The 18,110-nt window shown below is 35.9% G+C and overlaps 1 protein-coding gene across 1 annotated transcript; it reads left to right on the plus strand.

Moving 5' to 3' along the window:
* Positions 1–6,497: 6,497 nt before the first annotated feature.
* RP1 (RP1 axonemal microtubule associated) lies at positions 6,498–17,119 on the plus strand. Its single transcript, XM_058816706.1, has 3 exons — positions 6,498–7,136; positions 8,501–8,672; positions 11,474–17,119. The coding sequence occupies exons 1-3, from the start codon at positions 6,498–6,500 to the stop codon at positions 17,032–17,034; spliced, it is 6,372 nt and encodes a 2,123-aa protein (XP_058672689.1). The 3' UTR covers positions 17,035–17,119.
* Positions 17,120–18,110: the final 991 nt, after the last annotated feature.

Raw genomic sequence — 18,110 nt, forward strand, 5'->3', positions numbered from 1 at the left:
GTTTTCCTCCCCAGAGGCATACTTTTTTCCTCATTCTGCATCCTCAGCTGTTGGTTATCAAATCCCTGTTGGAGAACTTAATGAATAAAAGTGTGTGAGGATTAACTTGATAAGAAGTTCATGGATATCAAACAGTAAAATGCTGTTTTAATGTGATGGTTCAAAATCTTATCAGTAGTAAGAAATTATTAGTGCCACATTTTTTGGAAAGCTTTGCTGGAAAGGATGTAAAGAGACTGGGAACACTGAGGGGAACTTAACCCAGGCCCCTGCTCCTAATGTGATAATTTCCTTATTAGCTTGATAGCAGTTTCCTAGTTCCATACCTTACTGAGCAGTCCAGTAAAAAAAACCAAAACAAAACTAGAAATATAAGAGGTTGCAGGGACTTGGAAATATAAGGCATGTTATCAGCATTTTCTTGGGGCATGAGATCAACAGTAATAGTTTAACTGGTGTAGCAATTGCCCTTTCTGAAAAAGTGACTCACTCTTGAATGATAAAAATACTCAAGTGTTCACTGCTGCTCCATATGGCTCTGGCTTAAACAAAGGATCTCCTTCAAGGGCCATAGGATTGCCAGGCAGGGAAGTCCTCATTGCCCACAGGGCCCTGACCCTGCTCCCACTCAGGGTAATTCTGCAGAAAAGGCTGCTGATATTTCTCAACCTGGGATGCTGATTATCTGCTAATGAAAAAAGAATTTATCAGCAAGCATGCTGTACATGTAATTGCTAACACACCTTTTCTTTCTCAAGCATCATTTTCCCAGGTATGATAACGGTCTTGGGGAACACTGAGGACTCATAGAAGGAGGTGGAAAGTGTAGGTTGTATTTAGGTACTCATAGCATTTAATCAGTTCAGTTACTGAAGCAAAGTCTGTAGAAAAGGAGAAGTAATTGGTCAAAACTCAGGAAGAGTAGTGATAAAAATATTTGTTACAATTATTTTGATGGTGTATTTTTCTGGTCTCATACAAAGAATTTTGGTGTCAGTTAGAAACCTTGGACTTTGAAAACTTCCACTGGAGCTTTGGTTCAGCCCAGGTTGGGCTGAACTCAGCAGGTCATGTGTTTGCTTAGGGTGCAGAACCTGGGCCTTTTGGCCTCACAGAATTGTGTTGCAGGCTAACTGCAGGCACTGGACCTTAAACCAACTGTGTCTCTTCCACTGCCTTCCTAGAGGACAACATTTGGCAAAAAAAAGGGAAAATTTCCACTGATGCCTGCAGTCATGAGAGTAGATCCTTTGTACTTACCTGGCACTACATTCACAAAGAGCCAAACATGAGCTTTGTTCCTTTTGCTTCTTTTCATTGAGAGACGAGACCTTTTACTGAAACTCAGTGACAGTCTCACAGTGATATGGTCATAATTTCAGTTATTGCCCAGTCAATAGCCCTTAAAAAAATAGGACCAAGAGGGATATGCAGTACAGGTTAAGTGCAATATTTAGCATGAGAACCTAGAACTAAAGATGTTTTGGGGATAAACAGGCTTGTAGCTTAAAAGTGAGAATGACACCAACTCAGAAAAATTGTAAGCGTGCTTGGCATTACACTTTTAATCAGTGACATGTTTTCTCATGTGGCCTGATTTTGTGTGCTTCAATTTTCTTGGCCGATTTTGTATTCCCCAATTTTTCTTTCTGAAAGATTTATATATAAAGAACAACTGTTCTCCAGATATTAAAGCTAAATTCTTATTGAAAAATTTTAATAATTCCATGGATGTCAGCCAAGCCACCCAAATGAGTGGATGAAAGGTGTTTCTATGTCAATATAGATTGCTTTAGGACAGTGATAATTTTTTTTGTAGCTTGTTAGCTTTAAGCCTGAGTAAAGCATAGTTCTATTGATGCTATTTTTACTGCAAAGTTGATGATTTCTTATATCTTTTCAGAATATATGAAGTGTTTGTAGTACAAGAGTGAATGCAGTGGGCCTTTAAGCTATATATGTCTGGACAGAAGCTTTGCAAGCCTTTTGAAGTCTTAGAGAAATAAGAGGCATTTACACCGTCAAATGGTGACACTTGATTGTCATCTTCAGCAGGTCCCAGCAGTATGATCTCTTGAGTCCCCAGTCCTGGTGATACATGAAAGTCACTGATGGATTAGCTGTTTATTGAAAGTGACTTTGCATGCACTGGAAAGTTAATGAGGGTAGCAATGATGTTTTAAATCCTACACTGTAGGGATATCCAACCCAATAGAAATTCCTGTTATAAACAGTTTAGTTTTAAGACATCAGAATAGAATTTGCACTTGTCCATCTTCTGAACAAGTGTAAACACTGACTAGAATAAAAGTACATTAGCTAAAATAGAATAAGGACCAAAATGATTAAACTAATATATTATTTTAAAAAGCAATATTTACAGCAAAATATCTGCACAACATTATAATTTAATCTTTGTACCTCTGTATCTCATGAAAGTCAAACTGAAGTGGTATTTTGCAACCACCAAAATTGTTTAATTCTCTACTAAGGGGACTGGTTAAAAATTCATTACAGCATGTAATGGTAGTGTTTACTGAGCAGTGTTTTTGTTACTGTTCTACACAGCTAGTTTTGAGAGCTTGCTGTAATCCTGATTAAGCAAAGAAGCTCTAAATCTGATTATACATCTGGTGACAATTAGATGGAACAGTCACCACCTGGGAACATAGTATTTCCACTGGAAAAAGAAAAAAAATCCACATTCCATAGCATAACTAAAATACAGTTAAACATAATCCTCCTATCTCTTCCTGAACTATATTCACACATATTAATAGTCATGGCCTTTTTTCCAACATGTAGAAATGAAAATGCCTCATGGACTACAAAACTCCTTCAGACTGTCATGTTTCAGTGACTAGTGTTGGAGAAACTGTGGAACTATTTTCACTGTGTTATCTGAATAGAGAAAAATATGGGAGAACCTTCAGCACAAAGAGAATCAACTTGAGGAAGTGAATGAACAAAAGCAAGAATTAAGGGTAGATAATAATTAGAGATAGTTAATAAATAGTCTCAGAAGGTGAGTGATAGAAGCTCCATTTTTAACATATTAAAATTTTTTATCAATAAAGAATTCAGTTTGGAAGATAAGCCTACTCTGACAAGAAGGTAGATTAGATAACTCATGTTCCCCACACACATTTTTATTTTATGTGGTTATGTGACTATCTTGAGCAACCTAAGTAAATAGAAAATTATACAAACAAAATATTAAATAGGTAAATTTTGTTTCAACATCATATGAGAGGACTTGCTGGATGAGATGTTAGACATTCTGCTCTGAGCAGTAGATGCCTGTGGTGAACCTGGTCTGGTGATTCACATTAGCTGAGATTAAGCAAGTGGATTATGATGTTTTTCCTGGCTGAGCATATTTGGAATAAGACTAAGGATGTTGTTTCATGCAGTATAGATGTGGTACAATTTATAAATCTCTGAAAACAAGCTATACTCTTTTTTATTTACATAGGACTGTGGGTGAGTATGATAAAATTATATGCAATGCTTACAGCTCTATGGCATTGAAGGTATTCTTATGTATTTAGAACAAAGTGTTCCACTTAGTGTCTTTATAGAATTTAGCTTTGTGCATAAATGTTGTGGTGGTTTGTTTATAGAACACAGGGAAAGGATTAAATTCGGATTTCTGTTTGATTTTATTGGCTAATTTCTCAACATTTTAGTTGCCAAAGTATTTTAATAGATGTCCTATTCCATGTAATATCAGCTATTTCTCAATTTTAGAATAGTATTGTTTAAGTATGAAATTGATAGTATGTTTATGATTAAATTAAGGTATTTTGTGGTGGCCTGTAGTAGGAAAAAATAACCTCCATGATAAGTTGATAATTCATTGTTGAAATGTTTTCTATTTGTAAAAAATAATTATAAGGTATCTAAAAGATGCAGAAGAACTTTTTTCTATTAAAATTAATTTTAGAAATGTGGTATGCCAAATAAAGATCTATCATCCATTTTCCTAAGATAAACTTATTTTTCTTAGTTAGTTTTGTATATTTAATTTCATGTTTATACTGAAAATTGTCTATTTTCTTTATTGATACATATATTGCCTCTTTGTCTTGGATTTCAGTACTTCCACAGTGCCAAGACTAAGTATAATTATTAGCTTTAGGTAAAATCTGTTGCATTTCTCTTTCAAATGTTGATGCTTATGTAACTGACTGTTTCGCGCAAGCACAAATATCTAGAACAGCTTCTGAGATCTAATTCTAAAGTGATTAATGTCAGTGGTCTCATGAGAAAATCCACCCATTTTATTCTTGTAAGAGTGAATAATCAAATCACACAGGTAGATGAATTTCCACTCTATTTTCATGAAGTGTTAGAAGTACAGTAGAGAGTATCTGAGGAGCTGTGTCTGTTCTTTCCTCTCTTTGGCCATTGTTGACAACAGTGCTTTTCCCCCAGAGATCCTGGACTGGTCTCTCAAACTCCACTCTTGACCAGCTGAAATGGAGAAACATGACATTCAGTTCACTCAAGAACTTCTGTCATTGCTGCTTTTACTCAAGTAGAACATTTGTTCTGCTAAGAGAGTAGGAAAGTTTGTGTTGCAGCTAGCAACAAATATGTCCTTATGGATTTCCACTAGGAACATCCAGCTAAGCAGAATGAGGCATGCAGCATAAAATTTAAAACAAAAAATGTCTGGTTCAAATTGTGCCCCTAGTCTAAACTCACCAATCAACCTCTCAGTATAGAAGTATAGTGAAAATTTACTCAGCTAATGAGTAGATCTGCCAAAAAAGATGAACAACTGTAGCTCTCAGTGGCTTCAGCTGAAGTGGAGCTCCTCCCTCCTACAGAGAGTAAGCCATTTCAGTAGCTGGATTGTATAAGTCGCTGCAGCCAACCTTGAAAACTTCTTCTTGCTTATTCCTTAATTAAATGTTTTTTTTAGTTTTCATGTTTTAGGCTTTTAAAAATTATTTATTTATTTTAAATGGAATTGTGATTATGCAAATCAATCTTAGAGTACACCATTCTAGTGCAGTCCTGTTGGGCTATTTTTCAATTTTAGCACTTAGAGAATTATATTTTGCATCATAAATTATGTCTTATAAGGAGACATTTCTTCCTGTGTTCTGATCAGTGTTCAAAATAATTAACTCCTAGTGAAGGCAAAACACATGAGTTAAAGCAGTGCATTATTGCATTTCACCTGAAGCATTATTGGAAAGGCTGTAAGAACACAGTAAGATAAAATCTTATAAAATCTGACTTTATTTGAACCTTAATTGTCTTGAAACATAACATCTTTTTATTAATTTCAGAATGGATATATGCAGGATTAAAATAATCAAAATACTTTTTTCTATAGCTTCATTAAAAATATATGGTAGCTGGAGATTGTTCCATTACTCAATATGGCAGCTATAGTAAGGTTATATCATCAAAGAATTTAATTTATTTTGATGACAAGTGTTCCCCAAGGCTGCAATGTAGCTTTTCAGTAAAAGTCTACTAAAACTGTTTCCTTGAGTCTAATTAGTTGAAAAATTTTACCCCGTGTTTCAGTGAAAACAAGCCAATCATTAAAATAGTTATTTTAGTCACTGAAAGGGTTGTCATTACAGCATCTATATTTAGATTGGATTAAAATGGAAAGATTGGTGCTCTATTTACCAGCATGAAGACTATCAATATGGTTGTCAGAAATAATTTGTTATTTATAAGACCAGTATTTAAATGTTTTAATTTCAAGGCTACTTCTCCTGAAGAATACCTGAAGTTTTTTTGTCTTTTTGAGGAACTTAAAGGCTTTTCTTTCACTAAAAATGCCTTATTTTGTCAGTAGTTTTTTGTCTCAGTATATGACTGTTGTAGTAGATATGTATTGTGAGACATAAAACTTGTAATAGAAAAGTAAATAATATGCCAGTTTATGATAAAATTTCACTCTAACATATGTTTCAGGCCTTATTATTGTGTAGATTACAGTTCCATAAATCAGGAGACTTTTCTTTGACTTTCATGGTTTTGCCTTGGTATGAAACTAGTATATAAGATCAGACTGAATTGCAATTTCTTTCAGTTTAGCTATTTTAGACTAAAAAAGGCATGTACTGTAGCAGAAATTGCTCCCTCCTAGAAAGGACTTTTCTTAAATATCTTAAATGTGAAATATCATCAGCTTCATGCTCAAGAAAGGATGGACTGACAAAACCACCTCCTTCTAAGAAAAGGTCTCTTGTACCAAAATGATAAGAGAATTGAAATTACATTGGAGAGTTTTGGGAATACTTGCAAGTAGAGCTATGCTAACTTAATCTGACAGTATTGGAGCCTTTGTGGAATTTAGTGATAACAGCTTGAATCCATTTAAATCCAATGATTTTTGGCACAACATGCTGCTGTTGGTTTCTCATAAATCCTCTTCCTGCACCTTTCAAAATGTAGATCATATTTTTACCAGTCACAGAGGAAGTTTTACATCCATCTCCTCTTTCTTCCAGATTGCTGGCAAAATGAGTGAAACACCTTCCAGCAGTTACTCGGCGAATCATCCAAACTCCTCGGAGAGTGAGCAGAGTTTATCCGCGCGCCATTTCAACGTTACCGAACCTGTTGTGGCAAAACGGATTTGTTTCTATAAAAGTGGAGATCCCCAGTTTAATGGGATCAAAATGGTTGTTAATAGCAGGTCTTACAAGACATTTGATGCCTTGCTGGATAGTTTGTCCAAACGGGTCCCGTTACCTTTTGGAGTAAGGAATATTAGTACACCAAGAGGGAGGCACAGCATCACCAATTTGGAGGATCTGGAAGATGGAAAATCCTATATTTGTTCCCATCAGAGGAAAATGAAGCCCATCAACCTGGAACAGGCCAGCAAAAAGCCACTGCCCTGGCAGATCAGCAGGCCTGTCAGTGCTCGTCGGCGAGCTGTGCAATTAGCACGGCAGAATGAAGATGGGTTTGGCCATCGAGAAAGCAGAATAACAACTCCCAAAAAGATGCTTGTTTTCAAAAACGGGGATGTAAGACTAAGGCGCACTGTAGTTTTGGGAAAGAAAAATACACAAACATTTGAGGCCTTTCTGGACTATATGAGTGAGTTAATGCAATATCCAGTCACAAAGCTCTATACCACTGATGGCAGAAAGGTGAGAGAAAGGATGAATACTGACATTTTTTTTTGGTGATTTCTTCTAGTATATTTTAAATAAAAAAGAATTTGTATCCATGATTGAAACCTAGTCCTGATGTATGATCTGATGTGCTAGATTTCAACTGTTTACCTTCTATGCTTTTTTCCCCTTCAGAAGGGCTACTGGCTTGGAGGAAATACACTGGAATCTTGTGAACAGAGAGAAGTTAGTGAGGACACATTTCATTTTAAGCAAAAGAGAAAAATTAACAATTTTTTTCTCTCTTACTCAGACCTCTTTAAGGCATGCTGCCAATTCTGTACTTTTATCCATTTATGCAAGAGCTTCCTTTAGTCTTAATGATATTTATCTGGGATTTTTAATGTTTTAGAATACGGTAAGTGGTATCTAATGTCCACATGTATTTTTATCATTGCACAAATGCAGAGTGCCTTGCCATCAATGACTTGGAACTCTGACACCTGATTGCCTATCATAGTTTCAAACCATAGACCAGGTTCTGTACCTCTAAACTCAGATGGTGCAGCACTAATAATTCAGATTTTAGTTTCATGTGCTGTCTGTATAATTTCATCTCAGTGTTTTTTCTGTCTGTTGTTTTACCACAGGAAAGCACTTATGGTTGCACTTAGCAGGCATCTAGAAAGAGAAATCTGTGCAGAACTCTAAGAGTTCAAAAGAAATCTCCTGCTTGCCCTTCACATGTTGAAATTGTATATTAGGTTGGGAAACCATCCATATTACCTTCAAGTTAGTGAAGTACAGTTTGTAAGCCTTAATTTGCAATATATTTTGGAACCTACATTTAAAACTGTCAGACAAGGCTCTGAGCATTTTGATCCAGTCAGATCTGCTTTGAGTAGAGGGTTAGACTACATGACCTCCAGAGGTTTTTTCCAAAGTATGATGCTCTATGGTGGTCTCCTGTTCCTTTGTGAAAGTATTAATCAACTGCTTGTGCTGCATTCTGAATTTTTCCTCCATGTCTTCATACATATGCCTACCTCCAAATGCATATTCATATTTCATGACTATGAGCAGTCACTGTGCAACAATGAAAAAAAATTACATGTCTAAACACTTAAATTTTAAGAAAATTTTGAAGTGTTTAAGATCAAGTTACTTCTTGAAGTAATTATCTGCTATATTCATATAACTAGATACATCCTCACAGAAATAGGAACTGCCTTATAGGAATTTAAAAATTAATTCCATGCTGTGATGCATATTTAATAGTCTACTGCAAATGAATGTGGAGACTAAGGAGTGAAGATATTAAAGCTTGAAAGAGATGAACCTCTTACATTATTTTTTGGTGGTTACTAATGCAGAGAATTTAATGTTACTTCTTTTTCCAGGTTCCTAATCTTCAGGCCCTGATATTGTGCTCTGGAGCTGTAGTCGCAGCGGGGAGAGAGCCTTTTAAACCAAGCAATTATGAATCCCTTGGGTATTTGCGACCTGCTAAATTGCTTGGAATTGGAAATCGTGTGTACCCAAAAGCAAATGCCAAGTCAGAAAGTGAAAAGAGTAAGTTCTTTGAATTAATTTGTATTTTAATAATTTGTTTATCTCTCTCAGCATAAGACACAAACAGTGACAATCTTACTAGGATCAAGGATATTCAGAAAGGCCAGTTGAAACTGTTTATATCTGCTGTGACTCCTCTATAGCTTACAAAAGATCAAAGTGTTAATTTTCTTTTTAAAATGCAAGTTTCTGCTAAGTATTCAGCTACTATGCATATTTTGTTTCTGATAGACTTAGAACATGGATGAAAATTTATGAGTATATTTCACTTTAATACACTTGATTGCCATTGTTATTAATTTTTTGGTGTCAGAATTAATAACAACAGTGGTAAAAGTAAAACCTCAGGCTACTTCAGGGTCTCATTGAATTGCTTGGGCAAAACTTCAGTTTTCAGAACTTAAGTGGAGGTTTGGCTTGTCATGACTTACTCTTCTTCTCTTGTCGCATAAATAGGAAAACTAGTATAGCATCCATCCACTCACAACTTCATCATGTCTTTGAAGCTGCTTTTGCCTAAACAGAGTGTTGTCCATTCCTATATCCTCATGGCTGTTATATATACTTTTAAATAAGTTTGGGAAAAGATTCACAAATATGTACTTTCTCTTTGGTCACACACCGAGTTGCTCCACTGATAAGATCAGGAAGAGTGTGGCCAGTGGATGAGCAGGAAAGTGAGGAGCTCTTGGAGAGAAGTCAGGCTAGATGAATAGCCTAAGGGAAACGAAATCCTGCAGTACCACATCTTTAAATCCTATGGGAATTCCTGACATTGGAGCATCCTGTAGGGCTGAGGTACTTCCTTAATCCAGAGTACTGTCTACTCTTGCTACAGCTTCATGCTGTACTGGAGAACCCAGGGAACACTGTAATTGTTACTGTACTGGGACTTTCCACAGTAACCCTGACAGTGTCATGGAGCACGTTAATATATGACATTTGATTTCCATTTGCTTGAGGGAGTTCCATTCACATTCCTTGCAGTTTATTATCTCCCCACCAGGCTATTAATTTAAGTTTTTTTCAGCCTTCACGTACTTTGACTTGCACAGCTTGAGACCTGTTTGCAGAGCATAACTAATGAGTCAAGAGAGAATGAATAAGAACATTTTGAGAATGAAAGTTCTGCAGAAACAAAAATCCTACCTAGATTCTGCTTTGAGACAGAGCCTTGCAATTGTAGAAAACCTGAGTTATTGAATATGATTATCTCCTGCTTCTAATTCTTAGTCAACAGCAATCACAGAAGGAGGGAGGAAGAAGCAACCCTCTTTTTGTCTTTAACCTGAGAATTTAAAAAATATCGGGTGTAGGAGATATCACTGATGAAATGAAAGCATGGAAAATGAAATTTCAGCATCTTTGTTCCAATTCCATTTCCTGAGACAGGGAAGGTGAGATTTTTACTTTGTGAAGCATAAGTTCTGGTCTGTTTTAGAAGAATGAGTACAAACCTTTGTTTCTTATTCAGTTCATGGTAAAGCATCTGCTCAAGAAGCTTGCAAGGCCTTTTGCCTGAAGTTATAGACATGTTTCTATAATGGTAATATATTACTGTAAAAGTATTGATGTGAAATCACTTAAGAAAACAAACAAACTTAAATTCAAGAAATGTAGATAAGTTAATATTACGTGTGTTAAAATGCTTTTTGCAAGTCAAACCTATATATTTAATGGTGGATCATATATATATATATATATATATATATATATATTTCAATATCATAGCAGTTGTTCATACCTTTGTGTGGGCATACCTGCACTGTTTCCCTTGCATGTGTGGAAGACCTTGGAAGACAGAAAAACTTTATTCTTATCTCATGTTCTTTTAGCTCTCAACTCTTCAGTGACAACTATGTGGGAGAGATGAGATAAAATTTTTAAAAGACCCAAGTTATTGCAGAGTAATTAAAACATATTGTGGGAAAATATACTGTGTATGCTAACACATTTTGGGCCACATTCAAAAATGACTGAAGTCTAGAAGTATTCTTTTAGGCTTTGCTGAGTTTTGCACATTGTCTACAGTACAGATACATAAATGTGTTCCAAAATGTCATGATTTAAGGTCAGATTTTACAAGGAGTTAAAGAACTTCAGTGTTTCCTTCTTTACAGAAGGTCAGAGGATTGGATATGAACCCTTTAGTCACGTGTCAGTGACACTACAAAGAGTAGTTACTAATGCACTGTAGATTGTTAAATTAAGCCCAAGAACATATATATTGATCTTTACTGACACATTTTAGTGATAACTGTAAGAACTAGTAGGAAGTGATATAATGATCACTAAAACATGAGGAGGAAGTAAAGCTGGTCGTTCAAAACCTGAACGAGTGAGTACCTATGAATCCTTTCAAAAGCTCAAGGCAACCTCAGCTCTCAACTAAGTACAAAATGAGATCATCTAGTACTTTTTTTAGGTTTGGAGCTTCAAATAAGACTGTAGTTCTGGCATTAGAAAGAACTTATTGTAAAAGAAAAAATAAGTAGACAAGTATTTAAATGCTTAATTCTTTATTAAGACTTTCTCATATTTCTTAGAAAACTTCATAGATGAATATCAAGATTACCCATGTTTTTTTTCCTGTACTTTCTAATGCAAAATAAATAAAAAAGAAAGTATGTAAAATAACATGCTTCATTAGCATCTTTAATACTAATTTTTCTCCTTTCTTCTTTTCCTTTGTTGCCTGTCCACTCACTGTCTCATCACCTGGATCCTTATCCGTGGTACTTGCCTGCTCTACTTTCTGTCTACTGAACGAATCTGTATTCTTTCAATGTGATTATGGGTAGTGAGAGCTGAAATGGACTCTAGTTCAAGATCTCAGATATTCTCAGTTTCTTCCTATAAAGGATCCAGCAATGATAACAACTCAAATGATAACAACTCAGATTCTTCCTGTGTTCTTGACAGCCATAATGGGATAGGAGGAAATCGGTCAGTTATTGGTGAAGAATTATCTGTGGCACAGTATCAGGATGACATTGAGAAGTCTGTTCATGTTAACCAAGATGGCAGTATCACAGTGGAAATGAAAGTTCGATTCAAAATTAAAGAGGAAGAAACCATTAAGTGGACAACCACTGTAAGTCGTGCTGGCCTTTCTGATGACAAAAATGTCTCCATCTGCAATTCTTCTGCAATGCATGTGGGAGACTGCTCATCCAAAGTAAATACGTCAGACTGTATAAATCCAAAAGATGCTCCATATTTGAAGAGCTGCAATAAAGGAGAGGAAGACTCGTTACAGCAATCCAATGAAGAAATGTCAGAAAAAGAATCAGAATCTGATTTGAAAACTGCTGATTGTAATGTCTCTGAGAAGAACAATTCTGCAGATTTAGATGTAAGCAATGTGCCCGAGGGAAATATCAAGCCTCGCTTTTATAGGCCTCCCACCCCTGGGCCAAGGCGTGTTAGACAGAAGAAAGCAGTGGTTGAAAGTGTCACCTTGGTATCTGAGAAAGAGATTCAAGAAAAGACAATAGGACAGTTTTCCTACAGTGAGGAAGTACAGAATGGAGAAAAAACATCTGAGTATTGCATGGTATCTCATTCAAGCAGAAAAAAATCAAGTGTCAGTAGTCCAAAGTTTAATGAGATGGGTGACAATGGTTTATTAAAGCTGTCTTCAGAAAATGTAAAGGAAGAAATGCTTTTTAAAGTAAGCCACAAAAGTAGTGAGCTAATAGAAACAACAAACAGGAAGACATTAGACGTGTCTAATGAGGATGAATTGGTACAGAATATATTGGAGAAATCAGTTGTGGAACAAGGTACATACAGTAGTTTAGTATCAACCTCCAAAGCTGGCATCAGTGGTTTCATGTCATCATCAAAAACTTACCAGACAGCTAGGCCAGGTACAGCAGATCACATCCATAAGTCATGTGATATTAAACAAATAAAAAGATCAGTGAGTTCTTTCATTACATACTCAGGATTGTGTCAGTCAAAAGAAGAAATAAAATGCCAAGTTGCTGATTTAGTAGGTACTTCTCAAGAGTCAGTGCATTCAGCCTGTGCTGGACATAGCCAGATGAAAATGATGGCACCTCCATGCAGTAAGAGTCCTTCTGAGAAAGTAAATCAAACAACTGGATTCTTTCCTACTGTTACTGAAAGTGAGAATCAAACCAGTGCCACGACTGAATGTATGAGGACAACACCTATTGAGAACAATGAGTCTGCATCATCCTTCACCAAAAAGAAAAAGAAGAAAAGAAAATCATCGAGCTTTCTAGAGCAAGATACATATGAAAGTCAAAAGCATCAAGAAATTTCAGGGATAACTAGCAGCAAGGGACTGCATATCTCACAGGATTCCACAGTAGAGGCTATGGATAAATATTCTGAAATGCCTCATAAAAAAGGATCTGAATATTTTGTAAGAAACAATGAAGGATCTGCCAATTCAGACAAAACCATAAATCCTGAAGATGATTTTGATCATCAGGACTCAGTGGAGCAAAATGGATCATCATCATCTAATAAAAAAAAAGGAAGTAGTAACAAGAAGTTAGCCAAAGTAAAATTGAAGTCAGGCAAAAAAAGCAGTATCATTTCATCTGCAAAGAGTGAAGATGGTCTAAAGACAGCTGATTCAAACAACGAATCTGAACACAGTCAGGGTACATTTAGTATTGAGAAAGAAGGCCCACATCTTATGACCAGTTCTTTCAAGCAGACACCTGACTCATCAGTGACTTCAAAGCCATTGTCAGAAGTGCCAAAGCATCTTATTTTTGAAAAAGAAAAGGAGAAGAATAATTTGGAACATTTGCTATCAAAGAAAGAGAAAAAGCAAAAGATGATGAAGAAAAATCTAGGTAAAGGTGTAAATAAGAAAAATATGTTAGAGAGTGTCATTACACTAGAGGCTCTAAACCAGCAGGATTTTCAAGAGAAGGTTGCTGAGCATTCGCGTGAAAACTATGTCCAAACTTGGCTGAAAAATTCTTTCTCAAATTCTGTCTTGCCCCCTATAAAGAAAAAAGAAGGGACTGTAGAGAGTAGCAATGCCTGTTCTATTCCTAAAGAAAATAGTGATACTTCTATAGAAGAAGAAGATACATTTATCACAAATAATGTGCATGTAACTGGAAAAACACATCTACTTGAAGATAATCTAACAAAAAAACCTTTAAAGCCTATTGGTAAATTGCAAATTTCAGAAGACACAGCCAAAGATTCAGATGAAAGACAAACTGACTCTTTGATTCATTCTAGTACATCTATACTAGAAGAAGCCAACTATTTACTGAAGTCGGAATTTCGTCAGGATAGTAAGCTGCATTTGTTTCATGAAGCACATGAGAATGATAAAAAGATGGCAGAAGTTGACATTCAAGTTACCAACCTATGTCAAAGAAAAAGATCTGAGGTTGCTGTTCAAGCTGATTGCACAATAGTAAGTGAAAAAATTGGAATTGAAGTTCAGAATAATTGCATGTCTAGCATGTTGCTGCATGAACTTCAGTCAGCCTTGCTTGGTCTGCAGAAAGGGCATAGTGGATGCATTGGAAAATCTTGCAGCTTTTTGGATCTTTCTCCTGCAGCTTTTGGTTCTTCCTCCAATGCCCTCTTAGCTTGGCTACTTTTACTGAATCTGAGAGAGAGTTTGATTGGCACAATCACAGATGATATGCAAAAAAATGCCTGTAGCTGTTCTGAAATATTTATGCAGTTAAAATGTCTGAAACAAACTGCAACTATAGAACAAGCTGATGAGCTGAAGGCTGTCTTCTCACATCTCCAACAATCATCAGAAAATAACTTAGTACACTTCAGGAAGGAACTTGAAAAGCAGGGCTCCATGCATGAGAATGTGCCCACATCTGACATTCCTAATAATACACATTTGCATGAACATGAAGAATTAGTTGAACCTTGTACTGTGATGGACAGTGTCAATTCTGAAGAAGCTCTAAAATTAACTGGGGAATCAGAAAGCTGTTTTGATATAGAGAAGGATCTTTGTAAAGAAACAGAGGCTTTAGACATGACTGCTCCTGAAACACTAGATGGTCTATTTGCCAATACTAATTCAAATACCTGCAGCCTTCCATCAGCTATAGAGACACCAGAAAGAAACAAAGAAATGCCTGGTAACCTATACGAAAAAACTCAAGATATATCATTCACTAATGAAGAGTCAGAATCTTCAGTAGAACCTAACTCCACAGTTCATAGTGTAACTTCTAATGATAACAATTGTATTTTAGATCAGGATACTTCTGAGTTAGAAGGAGAAAAAGATGTTGCACCTGTTAGTACTGATAAAAGTGAAGATGAGGATGTTGATCCAAAGTCATCAGATATTGACAAAACCCCTAAAAACCAATCTACACTAGATGCTGAAACTTCTCTAGAATATAATAATGAGGACTATTCTGTACAGGGAGACAAAGAAGATGCAGAAATATCTGAGGAAACCTCTGAGAGGTTATCTACAGTCTCTCCATTATCATTTCGTTATGAATCAAAGCAAGTTACAGAATGTGACATGACTGAAGGAGAACAGAAATTGCAAGTAGAAGAACTGGAGAATAAAATGTGTTCTGACAGCTCTCAATTAAAAAAATGCTTAAAAAGTCCTGCTACTTCAGACTGGTCAGATTACAGACCAGATACTGAAGAGAGTGATAATAACTTTAGAGCATCCAGTGACTTGACCAATGAAAGTGGGGAGGAAGCACTTGAAAAACATTATAATACTGGATATGTCAAGAGAACTATCGAAAGGCTCTATGGCAAGACAGAAGCTTCATTTAAGCCCGACTTTCACAAAGGATTTCCTTATATGTCAAAGGTATTTCAAGCGGATACTGAAGGATTCCACTCTGCAGTGGGGGAAAAAATAATTTATTTTTCTCAAGAATCTATGTCTTGTTCTGCACAGAGATTTTCACATTCTTCACTACCATCACAAGAATATCCAGTAAAAGTAAACAAAGATGACAGTATATCAAGAAGAGAAAATACTCCTTTACCAACACCACAATCTGCTCTTAACAGAGAAGAGACAAGTTATACTAATGAGTGCTTAGGGGAATCTCCAAACCAACACTGTCAACCTAGCATTCAGGCTAGTGAAGATGAAGGAGTATTGATAGATAAAGGCAAATGGCTTCTGAAAGAAAATCATTTGATAAGAAGGTCACCACCTGAACGGATTGGAATGTATGGTAATTTGGACACAACATCAATTGAAAGTGATGAAGTCCCATACTCTCACTTTGGCAACCTGGATCAGTACCCCGCCCTTGATGAGATCCCTTCTTCAGAACTTGAAGACATGGTAAAACCCCCTGAAAATTTTTGCAGCTACTTCAATATGCCTCATAATAGTGATTCAGATCCCTTTCAGGATGAGTCAAATACAAAAGGCAAACCTAGTCGCAATGGCAAGGTCCTTCCTGCACCAAACAAAGACAAGACCAATCCATCAACCATGGTAGGTTCTACTTCCACACAGGCTGACACCAATTTTCCAGCCTTTTCATCTGTAGAATTTAGACTGCCCGATAACAAGGTGCATCCTTTGGAAAATCCTTCAAATGCTGCACCCATACAGTCTCAGCCAACTAGTGTTAGTAATGTTGAGAGAAGTGCTCTTCGTGAAGAAGATTCTCTGGATAGACTCCATGCAATATGTGGCCAACATTGCCCAATACTTATGGTAACAGTAACACCAATTAATGAGGAACAGAGAGGGTATGCCTACCAAAAGGCTTCTGATATTGAGAACCAGCTGGGTCCATATCTGTTGGCGAAAAAGAGCAAACATTTAGAGTGGTCAGGTCAAGACCTGACAGACAAAAATAATTATGTGACTTTGGAGAATAACTCTATCAATAAGATTGTCAATAATATCTTTAATAGGTTTTATGCTGATAACACCTTAGATTTTTTTAGTAACTTTGGGATACTTGCATCCTCAACTTTGAAAGACACGAATGTTTTAAGGGAGTTACATATTAGAGAGGATATGAATGCAAACCCCATAGAAGCCAGAAATTGTCAAAATAGTGTATCCAAACACATACCCAGTGATCTTGTCACAGGCACAAATACTGAGCTACCCAATGGAAAGACAAAAAAAAGTCAAACTTTAAGAATAAATTTAATTTATATTGTTGAAGAAAAATGTTCTCCCATGTTGGCAGATTCAGCAGAAACCTGTCACTCTGAAACATTTCTGAAGTGTGACCCTTCCTTAAATAGCACTGAACATAAAGCCTCTGAAAATCTGAAAAACAAAAATGCCCTTCCTACAGAAGAAGACAAAGAAGAAGTAGTTTGCTCTTCTACACTGAACAGTGGAAACAGTAAAGATGAGAAAGACTTGTAATAAAGATCTTGGAATTTCCATTACATTAGATTAGTGAAAGCATCTTCAGAAAAAAAAAAATCACATAATAAACTGCTGTACGGCACAACCAATAAAACTCTCAGTGTGAATAACTAGATAAAAATAAGTCACAATTGTATATCAGGGCTGACATACAAACATTAATTAATTTTTTATGGGAACCACTATATGAAGAAAAGTTGTACTTCCAAGGCAATGATTTCTTGGTTAGGAAATAGTTTTTCTGTGAAATATTATCTTTCAAGAGGTAGTGGTGTACCAATAATCTAATTTTAGAGAAATGTTGGCTGCTTTTTTTCAACCGAGAACTGAAATTTGAAATACCTGCCCAAGATTTAAGGTTTTTATATTCCAGGACATTTGAGAAGGAGTTTGAAAACTGCCTTTCAGTGGAAATGCTTTTCCCAGAAGAAAATCAACAGATACGTTTAATTTTAAATGAAAAGTAGGAAATACTATTCAAATGCTGTAATACACTAACGAGTAGGAAACAGAAGTCATGTTAATTTTATATACATATACATTATAAAATTGCTGTTTGAGATTTTAAAGGCCAGCTGCAGAATATGTATGTAAGTAAATAGATTTTTCCATGTAGGATCATCCAGACACTAAATAAGGAGGCCTATTTAACTCAGAGGACACTTGAAATGGGGCATATTTAGGAACTGAGAGCAGAGACTGTTTGCAATGGACTTCCTGACTGCTGTTGCCATATTTCCTTCTGAGACAGCACCACTTACTCTTTAAGTTGTTCTACATACGCTGAAAGTTTTAGTTGTGTGTTCTAACTTAACCTGTCTGTACTTTAGAGCTTATATTTGTGGTTTTGTTTTGGGTTTTTTCCTTTTGTTTGTTTGATTTATTTTTTGTAAATATGTTGTATTTTGAGAATCCAAGGGCATATGCAATATGTTCCAGGACCTTTCAATCCATTGTTAGAGTTATTTTGGATACCTGTTTACAGCATTTTTAATACTGCATGTATGTAGCAAGCACCTATATATGGTTTACAATTTTCAGTAAATGATGTAACACACAAAATTGGAAAATAT

Source organism: Ammospiza caudacuta, chromosome 1 (assembly GCF_027887145.1).
Source record: "Ammospiza caudacuta isolate bAmmCau1 chromosome 1, bAmmCau1.pri, whole genome shotgun sequence".
Taxonomy (NCBI): Eukaryota; Metazoa; Chordata; class Aves; order Passeriformes; family Passerellidae; genus Ammospiza; species Ammospiza caudacuta.

Bases quoted from the DNA above. Each gene is read 5' to 3' on its own strand.
- RP1 (XM_058816706.1), top strand. From the start codon at position 6,498: ATGAGTGAAACACCTTCCAGCAGTTACTCGGCGAATCATCCAAACTCC. The intron at 7,137-8,500 runs GTGAGAGAAAGG...TTCTTTTTCCAG, and splicing joins ATACCACTGATGGCAGAAAG to GTTCCTAATCTTCAGGCCCT. The intron at 8,673-11,473 runs GTAAGTTCTTTG...GATTATGGGTAG, and splicing joins CAAGTCAGAAAGTGAAAAGA to TGAGAGCTGAAATGGACTCT.